Here is a 25,691-nt window from a genome sequence, read left to right on the forward strand (position 1 = left end):
GGTACCTTACCTGCTGGTGGTAGGCTAGAGTAGAGGTAGATTGTCTGGGGTAGAATCAGGATTTGAGTCCTGTATGTTCTAGAAGCTCTTGGATGGCGGAGTTGGCAATGTTGACCGTTGACTTGGAGGGGTAGTGGCAGACATAACCACCAGTCAGTAACTTCGTCCCTATGTGTGAGTCATGACTCCTTTATTCTGTCAGCATGCGCCACATGACTCCTCCCAAACTCGCCACAGCTTGTGCAGGGTAGCAACCGTAGGACGTAAAGACAGTTGACTTGAATGAGCTGTCAAGGTATGATACTACCTTTATTGTATAGCACCTGATTGGGACTATTTCACTGTTAACAAGAGCTGAGGTCCTATTGCATGCGGCTTGACTAATTGCACGATGGTGTTCCCTTGTAGGGGCCGGCTCCGTCCCTGCGATAGGACTTAATGTACCGGTGAACGGCGTGAAGCGTGCGGAGCTACGCGCAAAGGCTCATTCTTGAATCTAGTCCTTTTATAATTCACCATATTATCTATCATTACTATCAGCTATCAAGTCCTAAGAATTGCTTATCTGTAGAATCAGCTTGGCTCAAACTTTATAATTGGGTCTCAAATTACTTACCTACCTAAGTACCAGTCAGGCAGTAATAAGGCAGTCCCAGCTGAAGTCGCTGATTCTCTGCTAATAGGTAGGCTGTGCAGCCGCAAATAACTCTCTCACTGTCTCAGTCACCTCACTTTTCTACTTAGATTCCCCTCCTTTTCCTCACAATCCTGGCCTTGATCTTTCTCGGATTGTAAACATACAACTCGATAAATCCCAGAGGTGTTAAGAGAATTCCGATATTCTCATTCTACCTGACTGAACTACCTCAATTCAAAGCTTTTGCCGTCAGCTTGCACCTCCCCCACCTTGACGTCAACCTCACCGAATATCGGATTACTATCACCTACACCACAGCCAATCACTTTGCACACCAAATTCAACCATCACGATGGCTTCTCCCACCAAAGACCCTATCACGTGTCACGTTCTTGATACACAGGCTGGTCGCCCTGCTCGTGGCATCCGCGTCCGTCTTGAGGGCCCCATCCCACCGTCGACCAACCTTCACTCTGCTGCCCAACCTCGGCCCAACACCTTCGAATCCATGACCGATGACGATGGCCGCGTTACAGCCTGGTTACCATATCTTTCTGAGGATGCTGCTGGGGAGCCTCCTCTTCAGACTCTCGTTGAGGTACTTGAGGATCGCAAGGGACAGGGTTCGTCGCGATGGACGCTGCGCTTTGATACGGGAGCTTACTTTGGCGAAGAAAATACCTTCTTCCCTGAAGTGACGGTAACATTTCGTGTTGAAGAGGGACAGACGTATCATGTTCCCCTACTGTTGAGTCCCTACAGTTATACTTCCTACCGTGGAAGCTAAATGGGTGGTAGCAGTTCTCCGTATTACCTAGAACAAAATGACTAGAATAGCGGGTTGAATCTCATGAGAAACAACCGATGCCGATGACTATCATAGCGACTTTTGGAACCCAATTTACGAATACCACTCGCATGATATGACGAGAGCACAGAGACAATGACAATGTTCTGATAATAGCGGTAAAGCTACTTATTAATTCTTAAAAGAGTGTCCGTGTCGGCTACTTCCTTCCAAGCCAAGCCAACTGGCTATATGAGTGACATTGCTGTCTCTGCCCTACCAGAGGGACTTTAATATCCAAGTATTTGCCCTGCTTGCCAGGTAATACTTTCTCCTTGCCGATCAAGAAACCGTGATCCAAGTAAACGCCACGCTGTCCACAAAAGAAAAGAAAAAGAGTGATTTTTTTTTTTTGTTTTTTGGAAGAAAAGCATCTCAGTGATGTGGTCGTCCAGGTCATTAGATTCGGCCGTATACGTCGTTGTAGAAATCATGATCGTTTCGATCTGAGCGAGGTGTACCGTTTGCTCGGAAGAGTTTAGCAGGAACACCTCTAGCCCCTCCGAAACTTGCTCATAAATCCTTTCTTAGAGCGATGGGTTGGTACGTCGGGCGAAGTCGGTGGTGTGTCCTCTTCGTCTCTCCTCGTGGTCCTAGATGCGAGACTATCGGTTTCGTCCTTGGAGAGTCGGATGCTTGATGTAGATGGGCGGAAGCTGTTCATAGATGGGTTGCCGGCTCTGATACTCTCGTTATCTCCAACATCAGACTGAACCAAGGAGAATACACTGTAGAGAGCTTCTGATGTGGGGGTAATGCGCCCATGGTTGAGAGTGCGTCGTTTCTTCCTTAGAAAAGATCGCCGGGTTCGCATAAGTGCCCGGTCAGGGTCAATATCTTCTTGAGTGAGACAGGCGTTGGGTGAAAGATCCGCATCTGGATGTGGCAGCGTAGTGTTTCGGACTATAAAATGATTAGAAACGGACATCACCTCGCAATAGTTGGATATTGACTAAATACTTACCATTGTTCAAGGGCTCTGGGAATCCTGTGTCTCTTGGTTCTCTTGATTTCCTTCGAGGCTTGGCGGTACTCGTAGTGGTGATAGTGTCCGCCATTGTTTCGGTGGATTCAGAGTATGTAGAATGAGAAGTCATTTGATCGTCGGTCGAGAGTTAAATACGGGTTGATAATAAGAAGAATGAAAAGGTAAAGAAAAAACAGCGATTTTGCTCAGTCCCTGACTACATCGACTCTTGACTGTGGCTGTAGTACCATATGGGGCAAGTTCAGATGGACGTTGAGAGTGCGTGTAAGCGGGCGCGATACCGTTTTCGTCTCCCGCAAGAGCAAAGCCTCAGCGGTTGCACGTAATCTCGAGCTTTTGAGAGAAAAGTCACTGAGGAGAAGAGTGCAAAGAAGGACAATGAGGCAGTTATGTTGCCTGTCACTGAAGAAAAAGGAGATTTCACTTTCGCTTCAGTGAAGAGAGGCCCGGAAGATTTTTGGTCAAATTAAACCAGCGGCAGGGGACGAATTTGGAGTAGTACAGACAGACAGCACTGTAGGAGCTGGGCTGAAGTTGCTAGGGTGGCTAGGTTGGTGGGAGATTTGGGTGAGGAGCGATAGTGAGCGATGGGCGATGGGGGATCAGACAGGGTTATATTCCGTCCACAGAATGATGAGCTGCATGGAGCGATTACGATTAGCTTCTTCTTCTTGGTCACTGCTTGGCCTACAGCCTCCTCAAGCGCTGAGTTTGATCGGATCTTCGGCGCGTCCAATGTCGAGCTTAATCGTGAGGCTTGGCTCTCGCTATTCGGCACCTCAGCCAAGAGAGACTGTGAACAACCAAGCCCAGCCAAGAAAGCAGCAGCGGTAAAGTGGCTCTTTGCCTGCGCCCCAGAGAGAGAGAAAGTCCCAAAGGGCAGAAAGGACAGGGGTGCGAAGAAAGGCAAAGTGCGTAATTGACAAGGGGTGGAGTGGTTCCAGAGGCAGGTAAAACTCCGAAAGACAGTCAAGTTGAATGAACAAAGGCAAAAGTGAATAAACAACTCACCTTGTCTTACAATGTCTTGTGTCTCTGATCACTACCAAAGACGGATTTGATGAGCGCCGCCTAAAGAAGCACGAAGGCTAGACAAACAACGAAACCCGATGGAGCTGAGGATCTGTACAATGGGAATTTGCTAGTCGAACCGTCTCCGTTGTATCGCAATTTACACCCGACAACATAAAAGCCGGAGACCCTTTCAGTGGTGTTAGTGACCTGGGGTACAGGCGCTTCAGTGCAGTTGGGTATGCGTCAAGTGGCGTTGCTTCTGCTTGAGGCTCGGCCCAGGCGCTTCGTTAGCGGACTTTGTAAGTGGTGGGGTCGTCGTTCGTCAGCCGAGAATTGGCTGCTCTCGCTTGGCGAGAATGATTTGTTGGGCAAAAAGGGCGACGTGACAAGGAGAGTGTCACAGACGGGCGACAATGACGAAGACTTTGGTACCGGTAGGTGTTGGCCAGTAGATATCGAGTATTGGGTCAAGTTCTGCTTATCCTGCGCCTCTAAAGACAAGACACAACGGTCAGATTCTAACAAAATCGAGTGTGAAACGATGGATATTGGATGGATGACGAACCCAAAGTTCAATTGCCGCTTCGTCTCCCTCCGGCTGGGCTAATCTGTTTAATTTATATATCAACTGCACTTGTGCTGCTCGTTGTCAGCGTCACAAGATAGCCTGGTTTGCCCACCTATGTGCCCAACTGTCTCTGATACTGTATCATCATTCATCAGTTCACTCACTGTTCCGTGCCGACCAAGCGGTTTTCCCTTTCCCCTCTCTCTGTTCTCCCCCAACAGCCTAGGATATGCCCAGTAGTAATCATGAACAGGACCCCCGTACACATGACGACAAAACGGACCGTGCAGCTCGACTTAGTCAGTGTCTCGCAGGCCATAGCGTTAGTGGCTCGCCAAGCAGTTCTGCTGTAGGCCACGGTCCAAAGGTGCCCGCTCCTCGTCGAGTGTCCAAAGCGTGCGGGTTTCCTATTGTTCAGGTCTTGGGTTGGTAGATTCGTAATGGACGGCAAGACGGCATTCGATTTCGATGGCGGGGTCACCGATAGTCCGCTCACTGACAGCGATATGTCTCTTCTTGGCGCAGCATCACGTGAAGTCTTGGCCAGTCTTCCCAAGTCCTACTTGAAATGTATCAACAACAACATTGACGACCATTGTCGCTATTCCCGGCGCTGGGCTCTTTAATTTCAACATTTTACCCCTCGGCCCCTAATCAATTAGGTCCAGCTCCCCGTACCCCGCTCATTCCCGCTAATACATCATATAAAATAATAAACACCTTACAAGATGGGAATGGAGAGTTGGCTCCCTCCCAATTTCATCTCAGTCCTTCATTCCGGCCCCTGATTTGGGGACACTTACAGCAAAAGATCTACTAACGAAACTCTTGATCGTGTTGTCAGGCAAACATTGGGACCATGACTACCTTATACCGCCAATTCCTGTACATGTACTTCATTACAGACCGCGGGGGTTGCTTGGCTCCAAAGGAGGGTGGCTCAGCATCCAATGACAAAAATTCCGCTACCCACCGAATCGGCGTGCCTATTCCAGAAGGTCAAGCAAATGCGTATGGTAAGTCCTAAAGTACACTGGTTGGCTTTGCAACCTTGAACTTGAGTGCAACATGATTTGTTAGACAATCTGCCAACGCCTTGGCGAATAGGCAGGCTCCAGAGTTGAAGGTATGGTTTCAACGTTCGAACTCTCCCAACCGACACAGCCCTTTACTGAGGAAATCGAGGCTCTGCGTGGGTAAAGACGCCACATCAGAGCTGCATTTTGATAGGCCAGCCCGTATCCTTGGCATGACAGACCTCTAACTATCGAGTTTGTTGCACCTCGTAAACGGAATACGAAACTGCCCAGCCCGTTGACACTTAATTACAAGCGCTTAAGCGGCACGTTATGGTCCGATGTCCCTCGAGACCTTTTTTCAGCACCTACAACTGCAACATAACATATGCCGAGTAGCCCTGGCTGTACGACGATTACCCAGTTTGTTTTATGTACCGAAAACCTTTAGACTTTGAGTTTGCGGTCATCGGCAATTCCGCGTCTGGTCGATCTTGTGTGGAGAAAGCGCTCCAGCGACTATGACGATACTGGCTGATCACGTCCTATCAGCTCTCGCCCTAGTCCACTAACTCCCATGCCGAGTTTCATGTTGCAATTGAAGTTTCGATCGGCATTGGGAGCAGATCTTCGCACATGAGGCAGATGAGTGAGTTAGTCGAAAAATCATGAGATGATCCCCCAAGTTGTCCCACATTTATGAATACAAATCACGTACGTGTTGGTTGATGGAAGCATCATGAAATGTCGGGAAAATCTATTTGGGATCGATGCCTTACTTCTCTTTATTTCCCGAGAATGATTAAGACAAACCCATTAATTATGCTACGCCATAAGAACCCATTGACTTCAAACATGCTCAGATTGAAAGCAAGAACAATGATCCTAGTTACCTCTCCGGCCACCAGTGCTCATAAGTGTGATTTTCTGTTTCTTCCTCTTTTTACCCCCAGCACTGCCGCCGTTTCCTCCTACTCCCGCAGCAGTATTTGAACTAACACTACTCTCCGCGGCTTCAATAGCCTGAATCTGCATTGCCAGATCAGCCGTATCAAACAAATCCTCATCTTTGAGCCACCCGTCGTTGACGTTCGAGGGTTGGGCAGATGCTATCTCGGGTGACCCATTAATTACCCTCGTGCCCCAAACTGTCCTCTGTGTTGAGGGACTGGTCGACATTTCTGCTAATGTCTCGAATCCTGGTCGGGGATCCGGGGGCGTGGTGCCTGAGTGCCCGCTCAATGGTTGAAAATCCTCCATGTCCATTCGAGGCGCCCTATCCTCCTCCAACGGCTCAGGGAGCCTCTGATATCCAGTAGTCTTACGCAGATTCGCGGCTTCGAGCCGCTCCGCTTGCAGACGTTCCCGTTCTTCCTGTGTCTCTTTGTCACGGTTACGTCTCCGTCTCCGCTCAATGTCGTCTGCGAATGATGCCAGCGTCTCCTCTGGCACGATATCGGTCCAATCACACTCCAAAAAGTTCACGACACATCCACGAGGAAGATGGCCGAGATATTTTGCTCTTCGGCGCATTGCGTCATCAACCACATGGCCAGTGGAGATATGCTCGACGCGCGGAAGTAGCGTGGAAGGGAACGAGGAGAAAGAGCCATACTTGGTCTTCAGGATGCGGATATCCAATGGTGAGAGATATAGGTGAGGTGGGGAGCTGTAGAAATAGAAGTCGGCATCTGAAGAGGGCTGTGCCGACGTGGCTGGGCTTGCAACAACCTGGAGATCAGCCAGCTTCTCTTTCGCGGCTGTGATAGCCCCAATCGCTTTTTGGGACCATTCATCAGTCTGTCCGAAAAGGGTCTCGTCTTCCTTAGCTTGTCGCCCCAACGAAGCGATCTCCTCGTCAAACTGGGCTGTCATATAATCAGCTGTACCTTTCATCATGCGAGCGTAGTCTAAAACATTGGCAGCAAACTGCCAAGGAATATCATCCCGGGAGTAAAGCGCTTCGGCACCACTCTCTCGTGGAAGGGCCATCGTCGAGTTCGCGTTCCGTGCCATTAACCGCAGTACGACGTCGTCACCAGTCCGAGGAAAAGGACTTTCTTGTCCAGCATAGAATCTTACGGGCCGAACATCTTGCATGTAGATAGAGTCTTCGCAAATGGGACATTTTTTCCACCTGGGTCCGCGACCCTTCGCCTCATCTTCACTCGAAATTGAGTTCATGAACCGAATAAGGCAGGGTAGACAGAAGATGTGACCGCATTTCGCCATGCGAGGCGCCACAGGCTCTGAAAGACAGATGGGGCATGATGAGCCCTGTGACTCGCTTGAAGCAATGATTTGCATGACAAGAGACCAATCTAAGTGTGTGTCGGCATCTGTGGCTTGCTTGTTGTATGTGCCTTCTGGTGAGAGGATAAATCGGTAGTTGGCATGGACGTATCGAGCCTTGTCGCTTGCATGGTAACCGGAGCCTGGCCCCCATGTCGGGGTTCTTCGATAAGATCTCGAGTGTGCATGATGATCCTGTACCGGGCGTGGCAGCGAGTAGTTGAGTAAATGGGTAATTGACGTCTGGCCCCGCCTGCTGTTAGGGTTTCTGAAAGCCCTTAGTTCAGCCATGGCATCTTCGTCATCTGGGCCAGTATTTGACCTGTCGCCGAGTCCTGGTCGCCGCTGACTCCGGTGTTGTTTACGGGCGCCCTGTGACTTGCGAGGCATCGATTGCGGGTTCGAGGAGCCAGCCTGTGATGGGCGACGAGACGATTCGAAGCTCGAGGTTGTCGGACCTGCTTGAATGGCTGTGGAACTAGACGGTGTAGCGGCAGTTTTCCCCACGTTCGAGGTAGAGGAGCTCATGTTCGCAACGAAGGTCTTTTGGGCGATTCTCAACCGTGGTCGGCGAGACGAAGGATCGATCAACCGTTCGATTGCTTGCGCTCTGTCCCCAGTGGTTGGGATGGCATACAAGTGTAAGACAGGGGTGCCGTCACCGGGTTGTGATTCGCAGAAAAGAGTGTTATTGATGAGATATAGGATGAAAACGAGGTTACTTTACGAAGGTAATTGAGATGGAAGGAATCAAATGAGGTTCACGAAGGGGTCCAGCTGGGACGGACCCCGTTGATGGATGGAGGATGGAGGTGGATCGAGCGAGTCACTGGCGGGGCAAATCGTGACGGAGTTGACGGCTGGGCGGCGCAGGGGAAATGGCGTTACCGGCTTCTGTTCGTTGTTTGTTGGAAGCTGACATAAAGAGAAAGGTTAGTCATCCAATGGGGCGAAATGGACATCACATGACCTTCAGTAACAATGGCATGAGATAACACGATTTGACATGACTACGAATGACTTTAAACAAGGGCTTGTCATGGATATATCCAAAACGATATCCTTCTTTTGACCTAGTAGAAGCTATCATACATGAAGCCCGGTATCAATCGAAAACATGCACATAAAACTGACTATGAATTAGGTATATGACAAAGATCCACGCCTCCAGCGATCTCAACCACTCTCCTCTTGCTCATGGATTCAGGGGAATCATTGATAAACGAAGACACCAACCGCAAGAAAACAAAAACCCATGAGACGTATCTGACTCCACAACGTTGCGACATTAGCTTAGTTGCCTCTTTCTCTCATCTATTTGTCGGAAAGCTTGTGCTTGATCTTGCTGAAGATTGAGCTGAGTCGGTTGTGCTTCTTCTTCTTCTCACCACTGGCTGTTGAGCTGCTGCCATTGGCTGGTGTTGTGGTCTTGGTCTCTGTAGCCTTGGCGCCATTTCCAGTTGCTGTAGTGCCGTTACCGGTTGCTGAGCTGCCATTACCAACAGCAGGGGTTTCTGTCTTAACCTCGGACTTGGTCTCCTCGGTCTTAGTCACAGGCTCAGCATCAGGCTTGGCTTCCACAGCCTTTGTCTCAAGAGGAGCAGTAACAGGGGCAGCAACAGCGGGAACAGCAGACTCAGTCTTCTGAGGCTTGACCTCGTCAACAGCAGGAACAGGCTCGGCTTCTTTGAGAAGCTGAGCTTCGACCTCCTTCTTGTTCTCAACAGCTTCTGTGCTAGCAGCAGCCTCAGGGCGCTCGCCAGCCTCCACGATGGACTCCTTGACTTCGGTGGGCACTTCAGGAGCAACCTTTGGGGTCTCGTCGATGGTCGCAGCAGGCTTAACCTCCTTGAGAAGCTCAGCTTCAACAAGCTTCTTTTCCTCGACGGCCTCGGTGTTGGCAGCAGCTTCGGGACTCTTGCCAGCCTCCGCAATAGAGTCCTTCACCTCGACAGGAACCTCAGGGGAGACCTGCTTTGGTTCCTCTTTGGGTTGCTCAACAACAGAATCATAAATGCCGGTGACAGGCTTGACCTCCTTGAGAAGCTCAGTCTCGACCTCCTTTTTATCCTCAACAGCGGCAGTATTAGCAGCAGCTTCGGGCGACTTGCCGGCCTCGACAAGGGACTCCTTGACCTCGACGGGGACCTCGGGGGACACTTCCTGTCGAATCTGCTCCTCGTTCTTGGCGGCCAGGGTCTCTTGGGCTGCAACAGGAAGCTGCTCTTTGACAGAATCGGGTAGGTTTTTGTTGGCAGTATCGGTAATGGCGTCAGCAGCGCTGTTGAGCGCAGGGCCAGCCTTCTCCTCCACTGTCTCCTTAGCAGCAAGACCAGCAGCAATCACAGCACCACCGGCAGTAGCAGCCAGAGCGGCGAGGCTAGTATCCGGTGTGTTCTCGGACTTCTCGGTACCAACACCAGCGGTTCCTACTGAAGTAGCGGGTGCCTCGGGCACTGTTCCCTTGAGCTCTTCCTCAACCATGGTCTTTTCCTTGACCTCCGTAGGGTCGGTGCTGGCCTCAGTAACAGCGCCAACCTTCTCCTGGCTCTCTCTCACAACCTCGGGGACGAAAGAACCGTTGGACTCGAGGGGGACCTCGGCGGCGAGGCCGGCGGTAGTAGCTGTGGGAGCAGCGGAGTTAATGATAGCATCCTGTGCGCCGATAATGGGCAGGCTGGATTCAGGAATGGTATTGGAAGATACGGGGGGAAGCTCGGTCTCAATGCCAGGGAGAGCGTCGCTCTTCTCGTATGATTCCTTGTCGAGCTTGACGTATTTGTCGGTGCTTTGAGCGGTGATAGATTCGGGAATCTTCTCGCCAGGCTCTAGCTTGATGGGGTTTCCGGCACCCTCAGAAGCGGGGAGAGGGTTAATGCCAATGGTGTTGTCGAGCTCGTTGGCAGGTGTAGCGGGGAAGCCACCAGGGATGTCAGAAGGGGTCTCGAGAGGCAGTTTCTCGTCTTGGGTAGGCTTCTCGGAAGTCAGTATATTGCCAACAGCAGCAACATTCTCGCTAGTTACCTTATCATCCAGAGTCTTCTGCTCGGTGAGCTTGTTCTCAATGGGTTGTTCGGCAGCCATCGCAGCGGTTGTAGACGAAGGAGTCACAGTGTTGAGTACAGCGGCGCCAGGGGTTTCGGTGTTAAGTTGATCGGGAGTGATGAAGTTATTGACGTTACCCTCGAGATCAGGCTCGTTGGGTGCTGATTGATTGATGATCCAGTTACCGTCGACGATGAACTAGATAGAATGCTGGTGAGCGACAGACTTTGCAGTGTTCGCGACAAGTGTGTGGGAGTGTAGGAACAGCAATTGGGTTCAAAAGAGGGGACAAAGTGAGTTTAATGAGCTGGTGCGATGACGAAGGGGAGGAGGGAGCTGAAGAGCAAGAGCGGGTCGGCAACGCAGGCACACTAGCGCGCAAGCAAATCAAGCGCTGACTTGAAGACGCCTTGGCAGTACGAGGGAACTTTGTCCCTGCGCGACGCAACATCGTCGCCTGACGCCACAGAATTCTACTGGCATGACCAGGAAGAGACTTGACATGGGCTGAGTGTAGCGGATTTTCCACCGCTCTCCGCTCACTAACTCCATTCCAGAACTGTTGCGATCGTGGTCGCCTTGCGTCATACTAAACGGCGGGGGGTTTTGGTTGGGGACTGTGCGAGATGCTAATGGGTCGCAGAGAACCCATGACATGACAGGCAGGGAAATGAACCAGGGGTTCAGTCCCCGATCCTGGCAGCGAAGCAAACTTGCAAGAAAAAAAAAACCATGGGCAGGGGGCTGGGATTACGGCAGCCACCGCTCTTGCGCCTCCAAGCTCTTTAGGCTTAAAAAGCCCTGCAGATTGCGAGATAGTGATGGGCGCAAAAGCACGGATTCCCGGGCGGCACGGCCATAACAGCTATTCGTCCATCTTGTTCGAGCAATACGGAGAAGCAGACGCGCAAGATAGGCAAGGCAGATGATGCCAATGGTTCTCCCCGCCATCTATATATGACTCAAGAACTGGGGATGCTTGTCTTCGATGCTGGCAAGAAAGGTAGAGTCTGTGCTGTATTGAACCAGTGCCAAATGCAAAGTGAATGTCGAAAAGGAGAGATGCTGTTGGGATTGCGGGTCGAGGCTCGCTGACGCTGACGCACCTTGTAGTAAATCTTGCCCTCGGGCTCCTTTAGGTCGACTGTCTTGGAGAAGACATTGCCCTCCTTCTCGAGCTTAACGCTCTTGGTCCAGTTGTCGAATGTACCGGTCACGTAGACCTCGTCGGCGGGATGCTCCCTATAGAAAATTTGGGGTCAGTGTCGGGTGTCTCAGACATGGATAAGCTGTCGCGGTCTGCAGCTGCTAGTCTGCAATATGAAGCAGCTTCGAGAGGCGCATGGATGGGAGAAGGCAAAGTCTTGAGACAGAGCTCAATTGGCTTGTCTCTCGCTGAGGCAGGTAAGGTGCGACTCGGAACATTGTCGAAGCTATCGCGATGAATTCGTCGAGCAGCGCAGCGCAATGCAATATAGCACAGTAACGTATCAAATTGCGACTTACCACTTGAAAGTGAAGCTGCCCATAACTGGAATCTGCGTTATAAGCGGTGGTGGAATCTGCGCGAGGGGATCGAGAGAATGTAGCAATGAGTTAATAACTTTAATGCGTACTGAAGTAAAGTGAGATTTGGTTTTGTTTGTGGGAGAGATGTTGGGTTGGGAAAAGAGCCAGGTCCAAGTCGTTGATGGGACGGGCAGAGACCAGGACAAGTCCGGTTTGGCGTTGGTCGAGGCTGGGGGGGACTGGAGCGAAATTAAAGATTGTTGGCGGCTACGGGGGAGTAACAGCGACACGAGAAAAAGGTACAGACGGTACAAATCGAGAGCGCTGAGACCGCTTCGACCGGACCGATCGATACAGGGATTGGTTATAAGCGGTTTGAGAGGATGGCTTCGCCGGATGCAGAACAAGGCGAATATTGCAATGATACGCAGAGTAGATACGGTGAGAAGGTTGGTTTTATGGTGAGGAAGATAAGAGAAGCTCATAGAAGGAGTCTGCGAAAGCGGAAAAGATAATGAGGATGAGGATGATGAAAGAAGCAAAAGACGAGCACGTGGGAGTTTGATTTGGGTTTTGTCCAGCAAAATCGATGGTGATGCGCAACGGGAGGAGGAGGAGGAGTTGCAACAGAGTCGGTAGTAGAAACAGAGGCAGCAGCAAGAAGAGATGAGTCGCAGCCCAAGCCGGAAAAGTTAAGATAATTGAGGCTGTTATCAGGTATCAAAAAAAGCTTGTGATTCCCTGGGCATGAGCGCGTCTCGATGGATCAGCCAAGCTCAGTACCTAGGTACGGATACTGCTCCTGTATGTACGGAGTATGTACAACGCATATGGATCTGAAGTGACAAACGGTAAGGCTGTTCTCGTCACCCAGCCTCCAGTTTCGGTGTAGCTGACGAGGAAATATCTTTGTCACTGGCATTTCGTGCCGTTGGATCATCTCACGGTTTCCATTTCAGCTGAATCTGTTTTCGATTCTGAATCCGATGCTGATTTTCAAGATAGCCAAATGTGCAGTGTTCAGGTACTTAAGTAAGGTATTCGGAATGATCCATGACAAGTACTCTACCTACAGTCTTGCATCTGCAGAGTGGGCATGTAGCTGCAGTTCGAGAGCTGTGGGGATTTCTCTGACGACATGTAAACTGTGTCATGGCGTTTGTTGGCGGTTGGGTTGGCCAGTGGGTTTCTTCACCATGCAGCAGCTCTTCTGCAACGAACCGCATCCGGGACCTTAGGCTGTTGCACATCAACGCGATGATAGTGGCTGACGACGGTTGAATATTCTCTGATCAACATGCATCGCCTGCTCTTGAAAACTGACTGTGAAACTACCCTCTCAGATATAGCGCAATCTGAAAAGTTGCACGTACTGTACAATACCTCATGTCACAGCTCCGTTGTCACCGGAAGCTATTGGATGCAATGCTGGGGTAGCTTAGCAAGGTCGCATTGCCACGAGTGCCTGGCCTAGACCTCGCCATGAACAACAATGGGGCTTTCCAGCGTTAGGCTAGATGTGAATTCCGCTTGAAGAGGTTGGTGAAATCGCATTGATATATGTCGCAAAGCCTCGTTCAAGTTCAATGGTTAGCCGTGATAAACCTCAAGCATGATATGTCTTTCTTGTTCGCCCGAAAGAATTTTCCTTTCTATGGCTTCTCATACGACGGCCACCGCATCCTCCTGCATTAGTTGAATGACTCTTCATGACAACCAGACCCATATCATGACAACTCAATCCTGCATCGTGAAGTTGGCGTCGATCCGATCAAGCACACGACACCACACCAAAGGCGGTGTGCGCGGAAGGAATAATCGGTGCCCAGCGAACCAAACCAGGATCGTTTGACCCTGCATACATATGAGTCGTAGATCAGAACAGCGGTCAATGGAGAGATCCGACTGAGGTTTTTTCTTGGAATAATAATGATATGATGACAGGTGAGTATCGTATTCTCTCAGTATGATATTTATGGCACCTACCTCAATGACTAGAGTGCCTTACATTAAAGGTTAGGGTTAGAGGCAGGAACAGATAAACCTTGACGCCTACACGATACCTAGTTAGATTGGTATTGCTTTTTTTCCTTTTTCAGAGAACGACAATGACACCTTGCTGCATCCTTGCCCATTCAACATGCACAAATCCAAATGCATATGGGTGTTACATCAAGTACAAGCACAAGGCCCTTTGTGCAGCTATCCCTTTATTTCTTATTATTTGGCTACAGAAGAAGATAATAAAAGCGTCCGTATCAAGTAGGTAGGCACTGAGTATTTGCAATCAAGGTATTTCAATATTGAGTATAGAAAAATAATGAGCCATGTTTACCCTACAGTTCCTCTCGTGATGCCGACTTTGCCTGGCCTTGTTCTTGACCACTCTTGACTTCCTTTGTCTTTAATGCCTGAACTTTGATGTCGAGTTTCGTCTTGTGGTTTTGGGGTTCAGTATGCATAACCCAACCAACAACCCCGCCATCTGAAGGCCTGGGGCTATACTTGCTCAGGTCGACAAGTTGATCTGTTATTTCAAGGTAAGCAGCTATTTCAATCGATTGGTTGAATTGGATGACATACCCTCGCATTTACTTGTCGTTGCCGCCCACAGAGGAAGGATCCCATACAAGGCGCCAGGTGCGAATATGGCAACCTTGTCTTTGTCATTATCGCGATCGATCTTGTCAGCTTCAGGGAATTGGACAACTTTCTCGATCTCATCCTCGTCGTTCTTTGGCTTCTCAAGAACGGCAAAGAGTGCCTTCCCCGTCCCATCAGTCCGCTCCTGTTGTTCAATCCACTGGCGAACCAGGAGAGGCATTTGATCGTAGTTCATCAACAGCAGACTTCGGCCATTCAGGTGAGGATCGAGACCCAGCCACCCTCCAGGATACTCTTTATCAGCGAAGACTGCCTTCAGCCCTTTCGACCATGGCTTCAACCCCTTGGGAGGAGGTTCCATCAAGTCTTTGAGGGTGTACTCGAGAGCTTCAAACTGAGCCTTGGCCTCACAAGTAGGTCGGAATGAGGCAATGGCATCGAGAGCAAAGGGGTCCTTCCAGTCGAAGCCTTGAACAAGCTCAACAGGCGGCGGCGGCGCCATACCGATTGCATGAGCGAGTCCAGCCAGCACAGCCGACGTGAACACGAATCCAGCGGAAGTGGTCTTCATGATGATAATGTGATACGATATGGACGGCACTATTCAATGCAATTGGGAACAACCATGGGCAGAATTATCAACCTGCATTTCACTCTCTAGAATTTGTCTTCTTCCATGATATTTATGCTCAAAGATCACCTTACGTTGGTTTCTAATGTTTTGTTGTCCTCTTCGGAGTCATGATCGCCGAGTTTCCTTTTCAGGTTTATATCTCGGCCGATGTCAACGGGGAATAGTGAGTATTGTGTATTTGGATGAGCTACCTTAGGCTAAAGTATCCGTGAGTTGTAAGCTAAGAATGAGTAGAAATTGCCTACTTCCGAGCCCAGTGTTCTGTAACAAGTAAGCCATCATGATTCTGACGGTGCTTTGGTGGTTTGGCGTAAAATGTATGTGAGCAAAACATCAGCCGAATAGCTAGGCTTTACAACCCACCAAGATTGGGTTACGAAGTGTCTTTACTATGTATTTGTATATTTCAGGGGAACAAGTGAGTCCTGGCACAATAAGTGTAATCCTTTGAATGCAATCGTCGTCATCGTGAGTCCGTTCGACCGTGGCGTTAGTTCGCGAGCTCATCAACAGGACCTCAAGGTGGAATATCGTTTGAAGAGAGGTGGCTGTAGATGAGAAAGGCATCAACTGATGTCGATGGTAACATTAAACGAGTCACCGGCATGGCTATGCTGTGTCTAAATGATAATTGTCAACGACTTATTAGGCGATTCCGACACGAAGACGTGTAGGGCTGTGATATCACAACTGCATTACGCAAGTTACGGGGCTGAATCAGAATTGATAACTACACGATTCTGGCTGAAACATATCGAGACTGATCTCATTGTCCTTTAAGCGGCCTCGTTAATTGTGCGGTCTAAGCCTCTGCCCTGTAATGCCGTGCTAACCGGGATACCAATTAGACGAAACATTCGTGCCGTAAAGTGTGCTGAAGGATCATGTTCCATGAAATGTTGGAAATGGCAGAATGTGAATTGTGTGTTGCACTAGACCCCGATGATGGGTTTCCAAGTCTAGAACAGAAGAGACGAGATGGAATGAATGTTTCAAATGCGGTGATCTGCGTTACATGAACAGCAGGAAACAGATGCAGATCGCCAACTTAACTCAAATTCTGTCTCGCTCGGGTGCTCCCGAAGCCCTGTAAATACAGTACAATGGCATGGAATGCACCTTGCACTGGATCCTCAGCTAGTTCTAGACCTCAAGCTAATGGCTTGGTGCTGACAGCAGTCCATTTTATCCATGCAATATTTCTGCTCCGCCCTGAATCTTGAAACCCTCTTGGACTGCTCACGGACCGGATGAGGCTTAGAGCTCAGGTGCCTGGCATGTAAAATTGAATGGTTGCTTATTCCCCCCTACCTTAAAACCTCGCTGGATGCCAGGCGTCGCTGGTTGATTGAACCCATCTATCCTCTGCACCCACATTGCAATCACAGTTATGGCGACAAATCCAGCAGAGGTTGCTACCTCAGAGAAGCCTCAGGTGGCAAAGGCAAAGCGGTCCTGGCCACTGTGGAAGAAGCTCATTGCTTTGGGCGTGACACTTGCAGTCATCATCGCTCTGTCTGTTGGACTTGGTGTTGGCCTCACTCGAGGAAAAGGAGGAAACAACAGCGACGATACTGCTAATGCAGAGGGCGACGATTCAACAGAACCCTACCTCAAAGCCCGTAGCAGTCTCTGGCAGCCCAAAGTCGGCGCACAATGGCAGATTGTTCTCCTTAAGCCTATCAAGCTCAACAAGGACGGCTCCGCCAAGGATCTCAAGCCCAACGTTGGCATTTACGATCTGGATCTCTATGATAACGACGCTGAGACCTTTGCAGCCCTACACAAGGCTGGCAAGAAGGTCATCTGCTACTTCAGCGCCGGATCATGGGAGGATTGGCGCGATGACAAGAACCAATTCAAGAAGGCCGATCTTGGCAAGACTCTCGACGGGTGGCCTGATGAGAAATGGCTTAACCTGAGAAGCACCAATGTTCGCAACATCATGAAGAAGCGCATCAAGCTTGCTGCTCAGAAGGGATGCGACGCTATTGATCCCGACAACGTCGACGGCTATGTAAGTAATATCACTCATTCTTGAATTCCGTATAAGAACTAACACGAGCCGTAGCAAAATGATAATGGTCTCGGACTGACCAAGAAAGACTCGATCGACTATATCAAGTTCCTCGCTGTAGAGGCCGCAAAATACAACATGTCCACTGGTCTTAAGAACGCCGGCGATATTATCTCCTCTGTTCTCCCTTACGTCCAGTTCTCAGTTAATGAGCAATGCGTCGAGTACTCTGAATGCGAGACATTCGCTAAGTTCATCAAGGCCAAGAAGCCTGTTTTCAATATTGAATATCCCAAGGGTGCGCCCAAGGTCAAGGAGTCCGATCGCAAAGTCATTTGCTCGAAGAAGGGCAAGGCAAAGGGTACAGAAGGGTTCAGCACCGTTATCAAGAAGATGAATCTCGATGGTTGGGTCATGTACTGCACCGGAAATACCTATCAGACTGCAGTCGAGAGCTGATACACCTGAGAAAGTCAATGGAGGTTACATCTCATAATAGATATCATGAATACACAATTTATGTTTACGATATGTTTCAAACCCCTGATGCGAAATGATAGCGGCATATCAATTGTTGGTCATTCTTTATTCTTGTCATAACCCATGAGTCGTAATCCTGTAATTGTAGTGTACATGTTATTAACTCCAACCTTGATCCACCATATTTTCACTTCCAAATTTATGTACAAGCTTCCAACGACATAGCCATATAGCATCTTGTCGCTCTAACAACTGAAGTCCGCTAATATCCTAAATAAGGGGTATCCTGATAATTAAAAACCGCCCAGAACTCAAAATGATTTGCAACACTGGTGAACAATAAGAAGTTCACGCCGAATCGGCGCTTTATGTAGCTGCCATATATTTGGGGCCACCCTCTTGCTTGAAAAGCCAGTCACTGTTGGCGTCGACCATGAAGTTGGTTATATTAAACTCATTCGACGCCCCCAAGCCCGTTCCGTTCTCGTTGGGCGCGCTCATTTCTGCTCCTGGCGGTGCCGGTGTTCCGTTGGTGCCAGAAATGTTTTCGCCCCCAAAAGGGAGTCGAGGCACGTTAAAAAAGTCGAACACGTCAAGATACTCAAGCTCGTTAGGAGCCGGTGTCCTCGCAGGCGTGACGCTGGGTAACCTACTAAGAGCACTAGGCTGCCTGGGCTGCCGTGAGATGAGGAAGTCCAAGTCAAATGCTGTGCGTCGCATATCGGAAAGGATTTTGACTGAACTGGGTGTAATCCCGTCACCTTGTCGCTCGCTATCATGATGCTCGTCCAAGACTCTTTGCAGCAACTGGGAATAACGTGCCGCAACAGGCCAGTAGCGGCCCATTTCACGCAGACTATCGACGAAGAACGGAAGCTGTGGTGAAAGTTTATGCTCAACCGTCGAGCCATGGACAAGGAGCAGACGAGCCGAAACCCAAAGAGTAAAAGCAAATGGCGGACCCAGTTTTGCTAACATGCCATTATTCACAACAAATTCTCCGAGGGCAGCCACATTCTCAACTGCACCATGACATCGTTGCGATGCGCTATATGATGGTGTAAATATGGGTGACCTCGTTGTAGGATAGGCAGCCGATGAGTGAAGGCGAATAACGGCCGTATGATACGTGGCATGAAGCATAACCCAAGCGCAGTTGATGTTTTTACTGCCTGGGTGGAACAATTTTGCCATATTACCAAATTCACCAGGAAGACTGAACTTCCATGATGTCAGCATGTTGTCCAGTTCCTTGTACCGCATCTGCCATTGTTCCACATCGCTCAGGGCACTAATGTCAACTGGCTGTTTAAGAAACTTGTGTATCTTGGACAGAATACCGAGAATCTCGATGTAGTAGGCGAATGCACCCAGGTTCTCTGGCTGATCAATATCATGACCCGGAGAACCAGAGTGTAGGTCAGTGCTGAACCATCGAGTATCGACCTTTTGGTTCTTGATCCACAAGTCGTCACGGCACGGCAATGTCCTATCGATCTCCTTGTCGTCCAGAGCAAATTCAAAAGCAGTTGCAAGAGTCGCATATCTGTCCAGAAGATATATCATCCAGAACAGACGCCGTCTCGCTTCTTCCTCGATAAAATCCTTGGGTTCCGAGAGTGTCATGGCTCGAAGTGTATATATCGAAAGATAATGAGGCGACACAGTCGATGAGGTGATTTCCACAGCAAGACCAAGCTGTACCACAGATCGAGTGATCAAGGCCATGATATTCCACCCTGGTGGACCGTTACTACTTCCACAAAGATCAAGCGCCAGGATAACAAGAGCTTGCAGCGCTTTGACCGAGGAATTTTCCATGCCATAAAGAAGAACGCGTTCTTTGGAAACTCGGTGATAGTGCTCTCGCCGCTCCTCTGTTAGCCTAGCATCTGTTGAGTAGCGCATTGTTGTTGCAACTATGGCGTGGAGCAGAACTCGATCTGTTTCATCAAGGGCAGACGGTCCAAAAAGGCTATCTAGAGTTGTTTTGCGGTGCAGGATGGGGCACCAAGTATTGATATGTTTGAAGTAAAGATCAACAAGTGCATAGAGAAGGTCGTAAGGCGGCATGTCTCGATCTGGGGTCGACGTGCCTGGAGCCGATGATAGTGGGGCTGTGGGTGAATGAATGTTGGGTTGCACAGACGTGTAATAGTCTTGAGTAACAGCGGCATGTTGCATGGGTGATAACTGGGAAGATGCTGCCACACCTGACATCGGCGCCTGGTTCTGACCCTGGTACCCATCGTTCATCCTAGGTGTATGAGCAACGTTGAAATCGAGACTCTGAGTGCTCGGGGCAAAGTTGGAGCCGGGAGCCTTCTGACCAAACATGACGGGATCGGTTTGAGGTGTTCGAACTGGTTCTGAAGGTCGGAAGAGGTTTGAGTGAGGATCCCGTGGAGTTCCTTGGTCGCTCGGAAGACTTGGGTTACTATGTCGAATACTGGCAGCTAAGACAGGGTTTGTGTTTGATGCTAGGGTGCCATGGAGAATCTCAGCATGGGAGCGCAATATCTCCTCAAGCTTATCGAGACGCTGCTCAAGCTCGCGACCATAGCCCGCTCTTAAACCAGGCTTCTTGCGTTCTTTGTATTCGCATATAGCGCCATTGCGGCTGCACCAGCCGCACGATGGTTGCCCACGATCACATTTAACCTGGCAGGTGAGAAGGATCAGTATTGATCGACATAAGGAAAACACCAAGAGGCAAGGTCGTGTCATGGAGGGCATACCTTTCTTTGCTTACATAGCTCACATCTGGGTACGATATTGTTAGTCTCAGTGTCGGCGACAACCTGTATATTTGAGGACAAGGTGGATTGTATTTGTAATGTGGTATAGTAGTTGAGATTTTGTGAGGGCGGGGAGCATGAAGCATGAGGCGATGAAGTGGCCTCAGATGGCGGCATGGTGTTGATAAGAGAGTACAAGAAATGTAGATAAGACTCCAGCATGATTATCAAATTGGAGACTTGTCAAGAGGACAAAAGAAAAACTTATTAAGACATGGACTCAACGAGAGTGCAAGGCAAGGTATGATTGACAAAGTGTGTAGAGGAAGCGAACGGATCTGAGTAGGAAGCTGCACTTACGAAACCGAGACAGGACGCTTCCTCTTCCCATTACGACAGAGAGTTTCGTGGTCGCCGTGGTCCTCATCCTCGCTAGGGAATTGGTTGGCTTCATCACTGTCTGCTTCTGTAGAGGGCGGGCGATTCTCAACCGAGCCATCGCCCGACATCTTGCTGGCCCCGTTCTGCATGGCTGAGAGTAAAATGTTGGGCTTTGGTTCTTTTCCCCCAGAGCCCTTGCCGCTGGTCTCGTGTGTCGGTACGATGCAAGAACGAGCTCACCAGCGGTCGTGTGAGAGTCGATAATAGTGAGGCCGAACAACAGGGGTAAGCTCAGGCAAAGCAAGCATGCCACGAGATGATGGATAGCAAGTATGCGCGCGAACGATCAGTCCGCGTTCGTTGCAAAGGGGACCTCGCGATCCGGGATAATGGCCAGCGGGATCAGGAGAATGATCGCCCGAGGATAAATAGGCCTGTCCCGTACTAAGTACTAAGAGAATGGGTGTAGGACCTGCACTGCAGCTGGGGAGTGACCTATTATTGTCGGGGTAATGCAAAAGATTTTGACCAATACCGCGAATTACCGACAAGCACGAACGCTTACTGATTATGCTATTTATGAGCTGTCCTTGTTCCCTTTGCGTATCACCTGTTTTTCTCGCTTTCCTCCTCGCTTTCTGCTGGCTTTGTGCCTCGGACGGATGGGAAGTGGCGCCGTGATGACCGGGCCAATTTGAGGTGGGCCGAGGTGGACTCGGGGCTGAACAAACTGCCAGAACTCGGTTTCGTCGGTGTACTTCCGTTCCCGGAGCCGCAAAAGAAATTATCAAGAGTTGCAACACAGCTATGAGAGACTCTTTAGGATGTTGGTTTGTTTGATAACGAACCGGGGATCAAACGTGGTGAAGGAAAGGAGAGACACAGTTTGCTTGCACATGCAACGGGATATCCAACTAAGGTAGGGTAGGATGGGCATAAACTTTTCAGTAAATGCGGAGAGAAGGAGCTGGTCTCACGCCGCACGCGTACCTGCCCAAACCTTCTTGCTTTGACTTCATCCTCACAAGCTCTTTCCTCAAGGGGGTTGAGGCGGGGAAATTAAAGAAGCGGTATAATCTGATTTGTGGAATGAGATATATAAGTGGGCTCATTGCCAAATTCCTTGCCCCAGACCGGATGTAGCACATGCTTCACCCATGTTAGTGCAGGATTGTTCTGTTCAGCCTCAGAAGCGGTCACTGTTTTTGAGCATGTCAACTTATAACAGGCTCAATGGCCCTTGATAGAGCTAACATCCATCAGAATACAAGTGACACGTCTTATGCCGTAAGGCGGAAATGTCCAGGTCTCCGTCCATAGGTATACTTTTATAAATACGTTGTTGTTGATCGCTCAAGCCACGACTGGTTTTTCTTTTTCCCCTACCTACTAATTATGTGCTCTCCACAGTTGCCGACTTCTGATGCCTTTCCTCCCCTGTCACCCCGCAAAGACCAGGCTCGGCTTTGAAGAACCGTGGCAGGAACAAAGATACATGGATGCGAGATTAGGTCAACCAACGACTGACATAGACCTCAGGATGGCTACAGGTAGTAATGGGGATCAATAACAAGAGCTCAAAAGCTAAACCCCCAAAACGCTCACAACTTCCAACTGCCCCAGAAAAACAACCGAAGTGAAAAGTTGGGGCCCTATGAGCCGCCTCTAAACTTTGTGATCGTGGCTTAGGTACCCTCAACTCTTGTGGAACCCCGACGACGACCGAGAAAAATTATGGAGACGGCCATGTAATTGGGGAAGGCTCCATCTTCAACACCAACTTCGGTGCATCTTGACCCGATATCTGCTTTGCCAGAGGGGATTCCGGGGCACGTTTTGCCGGCTTCTGCCCTCGCAATGCTGTCACAAGACTGACTGACCAGTCAATCATGAGCTTCGCGACCAAAGCCATTGGCTCCTGTGTTCCATGATCCGCGATCGGTTACAATTGTGTTTTAAGCCCACCTTGTAGTGCCACAAGTGCATCCTTTGTAAATAAGCCCATCCCCAGCTCGTAGCCATCCTACTTTCTTCTTCATTCAATCTCTTCGTCAGAATCTTCTGCACATCTTCTGAGTCGTCACTCTAAGCATATTATAATCCATTCTCGTGACATCTCTTACATTATTCACAATGACGTCTGTCAAGGACTTCCCCAAGATTAAGGCTGTAAGGTCATTCATTATCGGTGGTGTTGGGTCAGGTATGCCGTCTCACCTTTTGCGCAGTGAAGAAGAACTGCGGGGGTATTGGAATTGTGTTAACGGACTGCGAAATAGGTGGTGATTATCACAACGTCAAAGGTGGTCACTGGTACGCTCGTTCACCCTACCTCTGTACACCCGGCTTCGACCGCATTACTCACATTTTATTTGCAGGCTCATCGACAGCGATATCTCGACACCAGCTTCAAAATGGGAGAAGTACAAGAAGTCACGAACTAGCTGGGGCATCAACGTTCTCGGGTCATTTCTTGTCGAGATTGAAGCCACAGACGGCACCGTTGGTTTCGCAACTGGCTTTGGAGGTGAGTTTTAATCCTTGTGTCAAGCCAATGACACAAGTACTCAGCACCTTTGAGCTTCTACGAAGAGTGCCTAACAATGTATCAATAGGCCCTCCCGCGTGCTGGCTCGTTCACGAGCACTTCGAGCGTTTCCTCATCGGTGCCGACCCCCGCAACACCAACCTTCTTTTCGAGCAGATGTACCGAGCCTCCATGTTCTATGGTCGCAAGGGTCTCCCTATTGCCATCATCTCAGTTATCGATCTCGCCCTGTGGGATTTGATTGGAAAGGTTCGCAATGAGCCCGTATACCGTCTCATTGGTGGTGCTACCAAGGAGCGCCTCGACTTCTACTGCACTGGCCCTGAGCCCACAGCTGCCAAGTCCATGGGTTTCTGGGGAGCCAAGGTTCCTCTGCCTTTCTGTCCTGACGATGGCCATGAGGGTCTGCGAAAGAACGTCGAGTTCTTGCGAAAGCACCGTGAAGCTGTTGGCCCCGATTTCCCCATCATGGTCGACTGCTACATGAGTCTTAACGTCACGTACACAATCGAGCTTGTCAAGGCTTGTCTCGATCTCAACATCAACTGGTGGGAGGAGTGCTTGTCGCCTGATGACACTGACGGCTTTGCACTCATCAAGCGGGCTCATCCTACTGTCAAGTTCACAACTGGTGAGCACGAGTACTCACGATATGGTTTCCGCAAACTCGTTGAGGGCCGCAATCTCGATATTATCCAGCCTGATGTGATGTGGCTTGGTGGTCTAACTGAGCTTCTGAAGGTCGCTGCTCTGGCTGCTGCCTACGATATTCCGGTTGTTCCTCACGCGAGTGGACCCTATAGCTACCACTTCCAGATATCTCAGCCCAACACCCCCTTCCAGGAGTATTTGGCCAACTCTCCCGATGGCCGCAGTGTGTTGCCTGTGTTTGGAGACCTCTTTACTGACGAGCCCATTCCCACTAAGGGTTTCCTTACCACCGCTGACCTGGACAAGCCCGGTTTCGGTTTAACCATCAACCCTGCTGCTAGAGCCAAGCTCATCCCCAGTGATTATCTGTTCAAGGTGCCTCAGGTATCATCTCTGGCGCCTTCTAAGGAAAGTGAGAGCAAGTCAAGCGAGGAATCCAGCAAGCCCAACGGAACGATTGACGCTCTCGCGGCCAAGGTGGAGAGCCTTGCAACACCAACAACTTCTTAAAAGCGATTGTCCTGTTGTCATATCTCAGTCCTGGATTTGTGGCTATGTTTATGTTTTGCGGCCGCATGATGAGGTCTTGTGAATGGAAGGAAATTGTACATCGTTATGGTGTGTTACTATTGGGATATAGACGACATTTGGCAATTTTCATTGTTATGCATTGCGTTTTTTAGACGTTTTAAATAAAGTAGATTGAAAATATTTTAAGACTTTACTTGATTTCGGATTTCATAACGAGCTTTGTATGCTTCTATGGCCAATTTGAATGTAGTAAGTCATTACGAGGAAACAACAGCTTCTTGTCATGTGGAGGCCAGCCATGCACCTTATTAAAGTCACGACGATGTCAAAGATCGGCCAGAATGGAACTTCAATAATCGTGCTGAAATATGCTCTGTACCCCAGAAAATGAGTCGCATAAGATGACACAGAGAAGCATACACGATCTTGATAAACGTGGCCCACTAGAGAGGCGTGTACACGCCCCAGGACAACAGGATAGACGCGACGTTGAGGTGGCCGAAACTGCATCGTGAGACCCTTTTTTTTTGTTTTTTGGGGGGGGGGGGGGTTTCAAACGGTGACTGTCAGGCATTCAACGCCACCTCGAGACGGTGGCCGTTCTGAAAACCCACATCGTGGCAATGGAACCCTCAAGATACTGAACGGTAAGTAGCCCAGGCCCCAGTGAAGAGCCGTTGGCTTGAGCTTTCGGGATATGTGGGCACTGAGAACACAAAGGGAATCATATTCGGTAGATGCCATTATATGCATCGGTTTCAAGATACTTCTTTCATATTCAGTTGGTGTTTTGGTCAGGCTTATGGCATCCACTAAAATCGAGATTTTGTTGTTGAAAATGGTCCAGAGCCCCCATCTCAAACTCTTGGCTTAGAAGATTTCGGCCAGCATTTCTCCTACTTTAGTTGGGTTTCCCCACCGGCATCTCGCGTTAAAGCATACCGAGATGGCAACAAGATCCCTCATGTTGAAGAAATCTGGTTCACTGACCCCTCGCTGGCCAGTCTACCGAGGCTTTCTCACGCAAACTTTGAGAGCTAGCAATGTGGACTCGGGCTCGGTGTGAAGGCTCTCCCGGAAGTAAAGAAGCGTATTTCTTTCGACACTTGTCCCACCATTTGCGCGGGTCATGATTGCTAACCACCAAAGGAAGAGGGTCGCAAGAAAAGGTGGGAGAGTTCGGTACTATTA

General features: G+C 49.5%; 9 protein-coding genes across 9 annotated transcripts; 3 read left to right on the plus strand and 6 right to left on the minus strand.

Moving 5' to 3' along the window:
• Window positions 1–989: 989 nt before the first annotated feature.
• BKA55DRAFT_508695 (uncharacterized protein) lies at window positions 990–1,718 on the plus strand (the record flags this gene model as incomplete). The annotated part of the gene is made up of 2 exons (XM_046187457.1): window positions 990–1,366; window positions 1,631–1,718. 2 exons carry the CDS (start codon window positions 990–992, stop codon window positions 1,716–1,718), a joined length of 465 nt encoding a protein of 154 aa, XP_046051491.1.
• A 259-nt stretch (window positions 1,719–1,977) lies between these two features.
• BKA55DRAFT_593131 (uncharacterized protein) lies at window positions 1,978–2,542 on the minus strand (the record flags this gene model as incomplete). The annotated part of the gene is made up of 2 exons (XM_046195508.1): window positions 1,978–2,387; window positions 2,449–2,542. 2 exons carry the CDS (start codon window positions 2,540–2,542, stop codon window positions 1,978–1,980), a joined length of 504 nt encoding a protein of 167 aa, XP_046051492.1.
• A 3,413-nt stretch (window positions 2,543–5,955) lies between these two features.
• Window positions 5,956–7,890, minus strand: BKA55DRAFT_507975 (uncharacterized protein; the record flags this gene model as incomplete). The annotated part of the gene is made up of 1 exon (XM_046187381.1): window positions 5,956–7,890. The coding sequence occupies one exon, from the start codon at window positions 7,888–7,890 to the stop codon at window positions 5,956–5,958; it is 1,935 nt and encodes a 644-aa protein (XP_046051493.1).
• Window positions 7,891–8,564: 674 nt separating this feature from the next.
• Window positions 8,565–10,754, minus strand: BKA55DRAFT_336576 (uncharacterized protein). The gene is made up of 2 exons (XM_046185736.1): window positions 10,387–10,754; window positions 8,565–10,335 (listed from the first exon to the last, which is right to left on the minus strand). The coding sequence occupies exons 1-2, from the start codon at window positions 10,444–10,446 to the stop codon at window positions 8,677–8,679; spliced, it is 1,719 nt and encodes a 572-aa protein (XP_046051494.1). The 5' UTR covers window positions 10,447–10,754; the 3' UTR covers window positions 8,565–8,676.
• Window positions 10,755–11,319: 565 nt separating this feature from the next.
• BKA55DRAFT_336675 (uncharacterized protein) lies at window positions 11,320–12,651 on the minus strand. Its single transcript, XM_046185737.1, has 3 exons — window positions 11,914–12,651; window positions 11,514–11,649; window positions 11,320–11,417 (listed from the first exon to the last, which is right to left on the minus strand). Exons 1-3 carry the CDS (start codon window positions 12,399–12,401, stop codon window positions 11,370–11,372), a joined length of 672 nt encoding a protein of 223 aa, XP_046051495.1. The 5' UTR covers window positions 12,402–12,651; the 3' UTR covers window positions 11,320–11,369.
• Window positions 12,652–14,252: 1,601 nt separating this feature from the next.
• BKA55DRAFT_688915 (uncharacterized protein) lies at window positions 14,253–15,091 on the minus strand (the record flags this gene model as incomplete). Its single annotated transcript, XM_046199281.1, has 2 exons — window positions 14,253–14,443; window positions 14,500–15,091. 2 exons carry the CDS (start codon window positions 15,089–15,091, stop codon window positions 14,253–14,255), a joined length of 783 nt encoding a protein of 260 aa, XP_046051496.1.
• Window positions 15,092–16,300: 1,209 nt separating this feature from the next.
• BKA55DRAFT_641600 (glycoside hydrolase superfamily) lies at window positions 16,301–17,699 on the plus strand. Its single transcript, XM_046197139.1, has 2 exons — window positions 16,301–17,171; window positions 17,226–17,699. The coding sequence occupies exons 1-2, from the start codon at window positions 16,545–16,547 to the stop codon at window positions 17,628–17,630; spliced, it is 1,032 nt and encodes a 343-aa protein (XP_046051497.1). The 5' UTR covers window positions 16,301–16,544; the 3' UTR covers window positions 17,631–17,699.
• A 318-nt stretch (window positions 17,700–18,017) lies between these two features.
• BKA55DRAFT_508827 (fungal-specific transcription factor domain-containing protein) lies at window positions 18,018–20,898 on the minus strand (the record flags this gene model as incomplete). The annotated part of the gene is made up of 3 exons (XM_046187472.1): window positions 18,018–20,312; window positions 20,404–20,452; window positions 20,750–20,898. 3 exons carry the CDS (start codon window positions 20,896–20,898, stop codon window positions 18,018–18,020), a joined length of 2,493 nt encoding a protein of 830 aa, XP_046051498.1.
• A 2,005-nt stretch (window positions 20,899–22,903) lies between these two features.
• On the plus strand, window positions 22,904–24,479 carry BKA55DRAFT_593137 (enolase C-terminal domain-like protein; the record flags this gene model as incomplete). The annotated part of the gene is made up of 4 exons (XM_046195509.1): window positions 22,904–22,973; window positions 23,050–23,083; window positions 23,149–23,297; window positions 23,386–24,479. 4 exons carry the CDS (start codon window positions 22,904–22,906, stop codon window positions 24,477–24,479), a joined length of 1,347 nt encoding a protein of 448 aa, XP_046051499.1.
• Window positions 24,480–25,691: the final 1,212 nt, after the last annotated feature.

This window comes from Fusarium redolens (assembly GCF_020744475.1).
Source record: "Fusarium redolens strain MPI-CAGE-AT-0023 chromosome Unknown BKA55scaffold_6, whole genome shotgun sequence".
Taxonomy (NCBI): domain Eukaryota; kingdom Fungi; phylum Ascomycota; class Sordariomycetes; order Hypocreales; family Nectriaceae; genus Fusarium; species Fusarium redolens.

Bases quoted from the DNA above. Each gene is read 5' to 3' on its own strand.
- BKA55DRAFT_336675 (XM_046185737.1), bottom strand. From the start codon at position 12,401: ATGAGCTTCTCTTATCTTCCTCACCATAAAACCAACCTTCTCACCGTA. The intron at 11,650-11,913 runs GTAAGTCGCAAT...AATTTTCTATAG, and splicing joins GGCAGCTTCACTTTCAAGTG to GGAGCATCCCGCCGACGAGG. The intron at 11,418-11,513 runs GTGCGTCAGCGT...AATACAGCACAG, and splicing joins AGGGCAAGATTTACTACAAG to ACTCTACCTTTCTTGCCAGC.
- BKA55DRAFT_641600 (XM_046197139.1), top strand. From the start codon at position 16,545: ATGGCGACAAATCCAGCAGAGGTTGCTACCTCAGAGAAGCCTCAGGTG. The intron at 17,172-17,225 runs GTAAGTAATATC...CACGAGCCGTAG, and splicing joins CCGACAACGTCGACGGCTAT to CAAAATGATAATGGTCTCGG.
- BKA55DRAFT_336576 (XM_046185736.1), bottom strand. From the start codon at position 10,446: ATGGCTGCCGAACAACCCATTGAGAACAAGCTCACCGAGCAGAAGACT. The intron at 10,336-10,386 runs GTAACTAGCGAG...ACTTCCGAGAAG, and splicing joins AGAAGACTCTGGATGATAAG to CCTACCCAAGACGAGAAACT.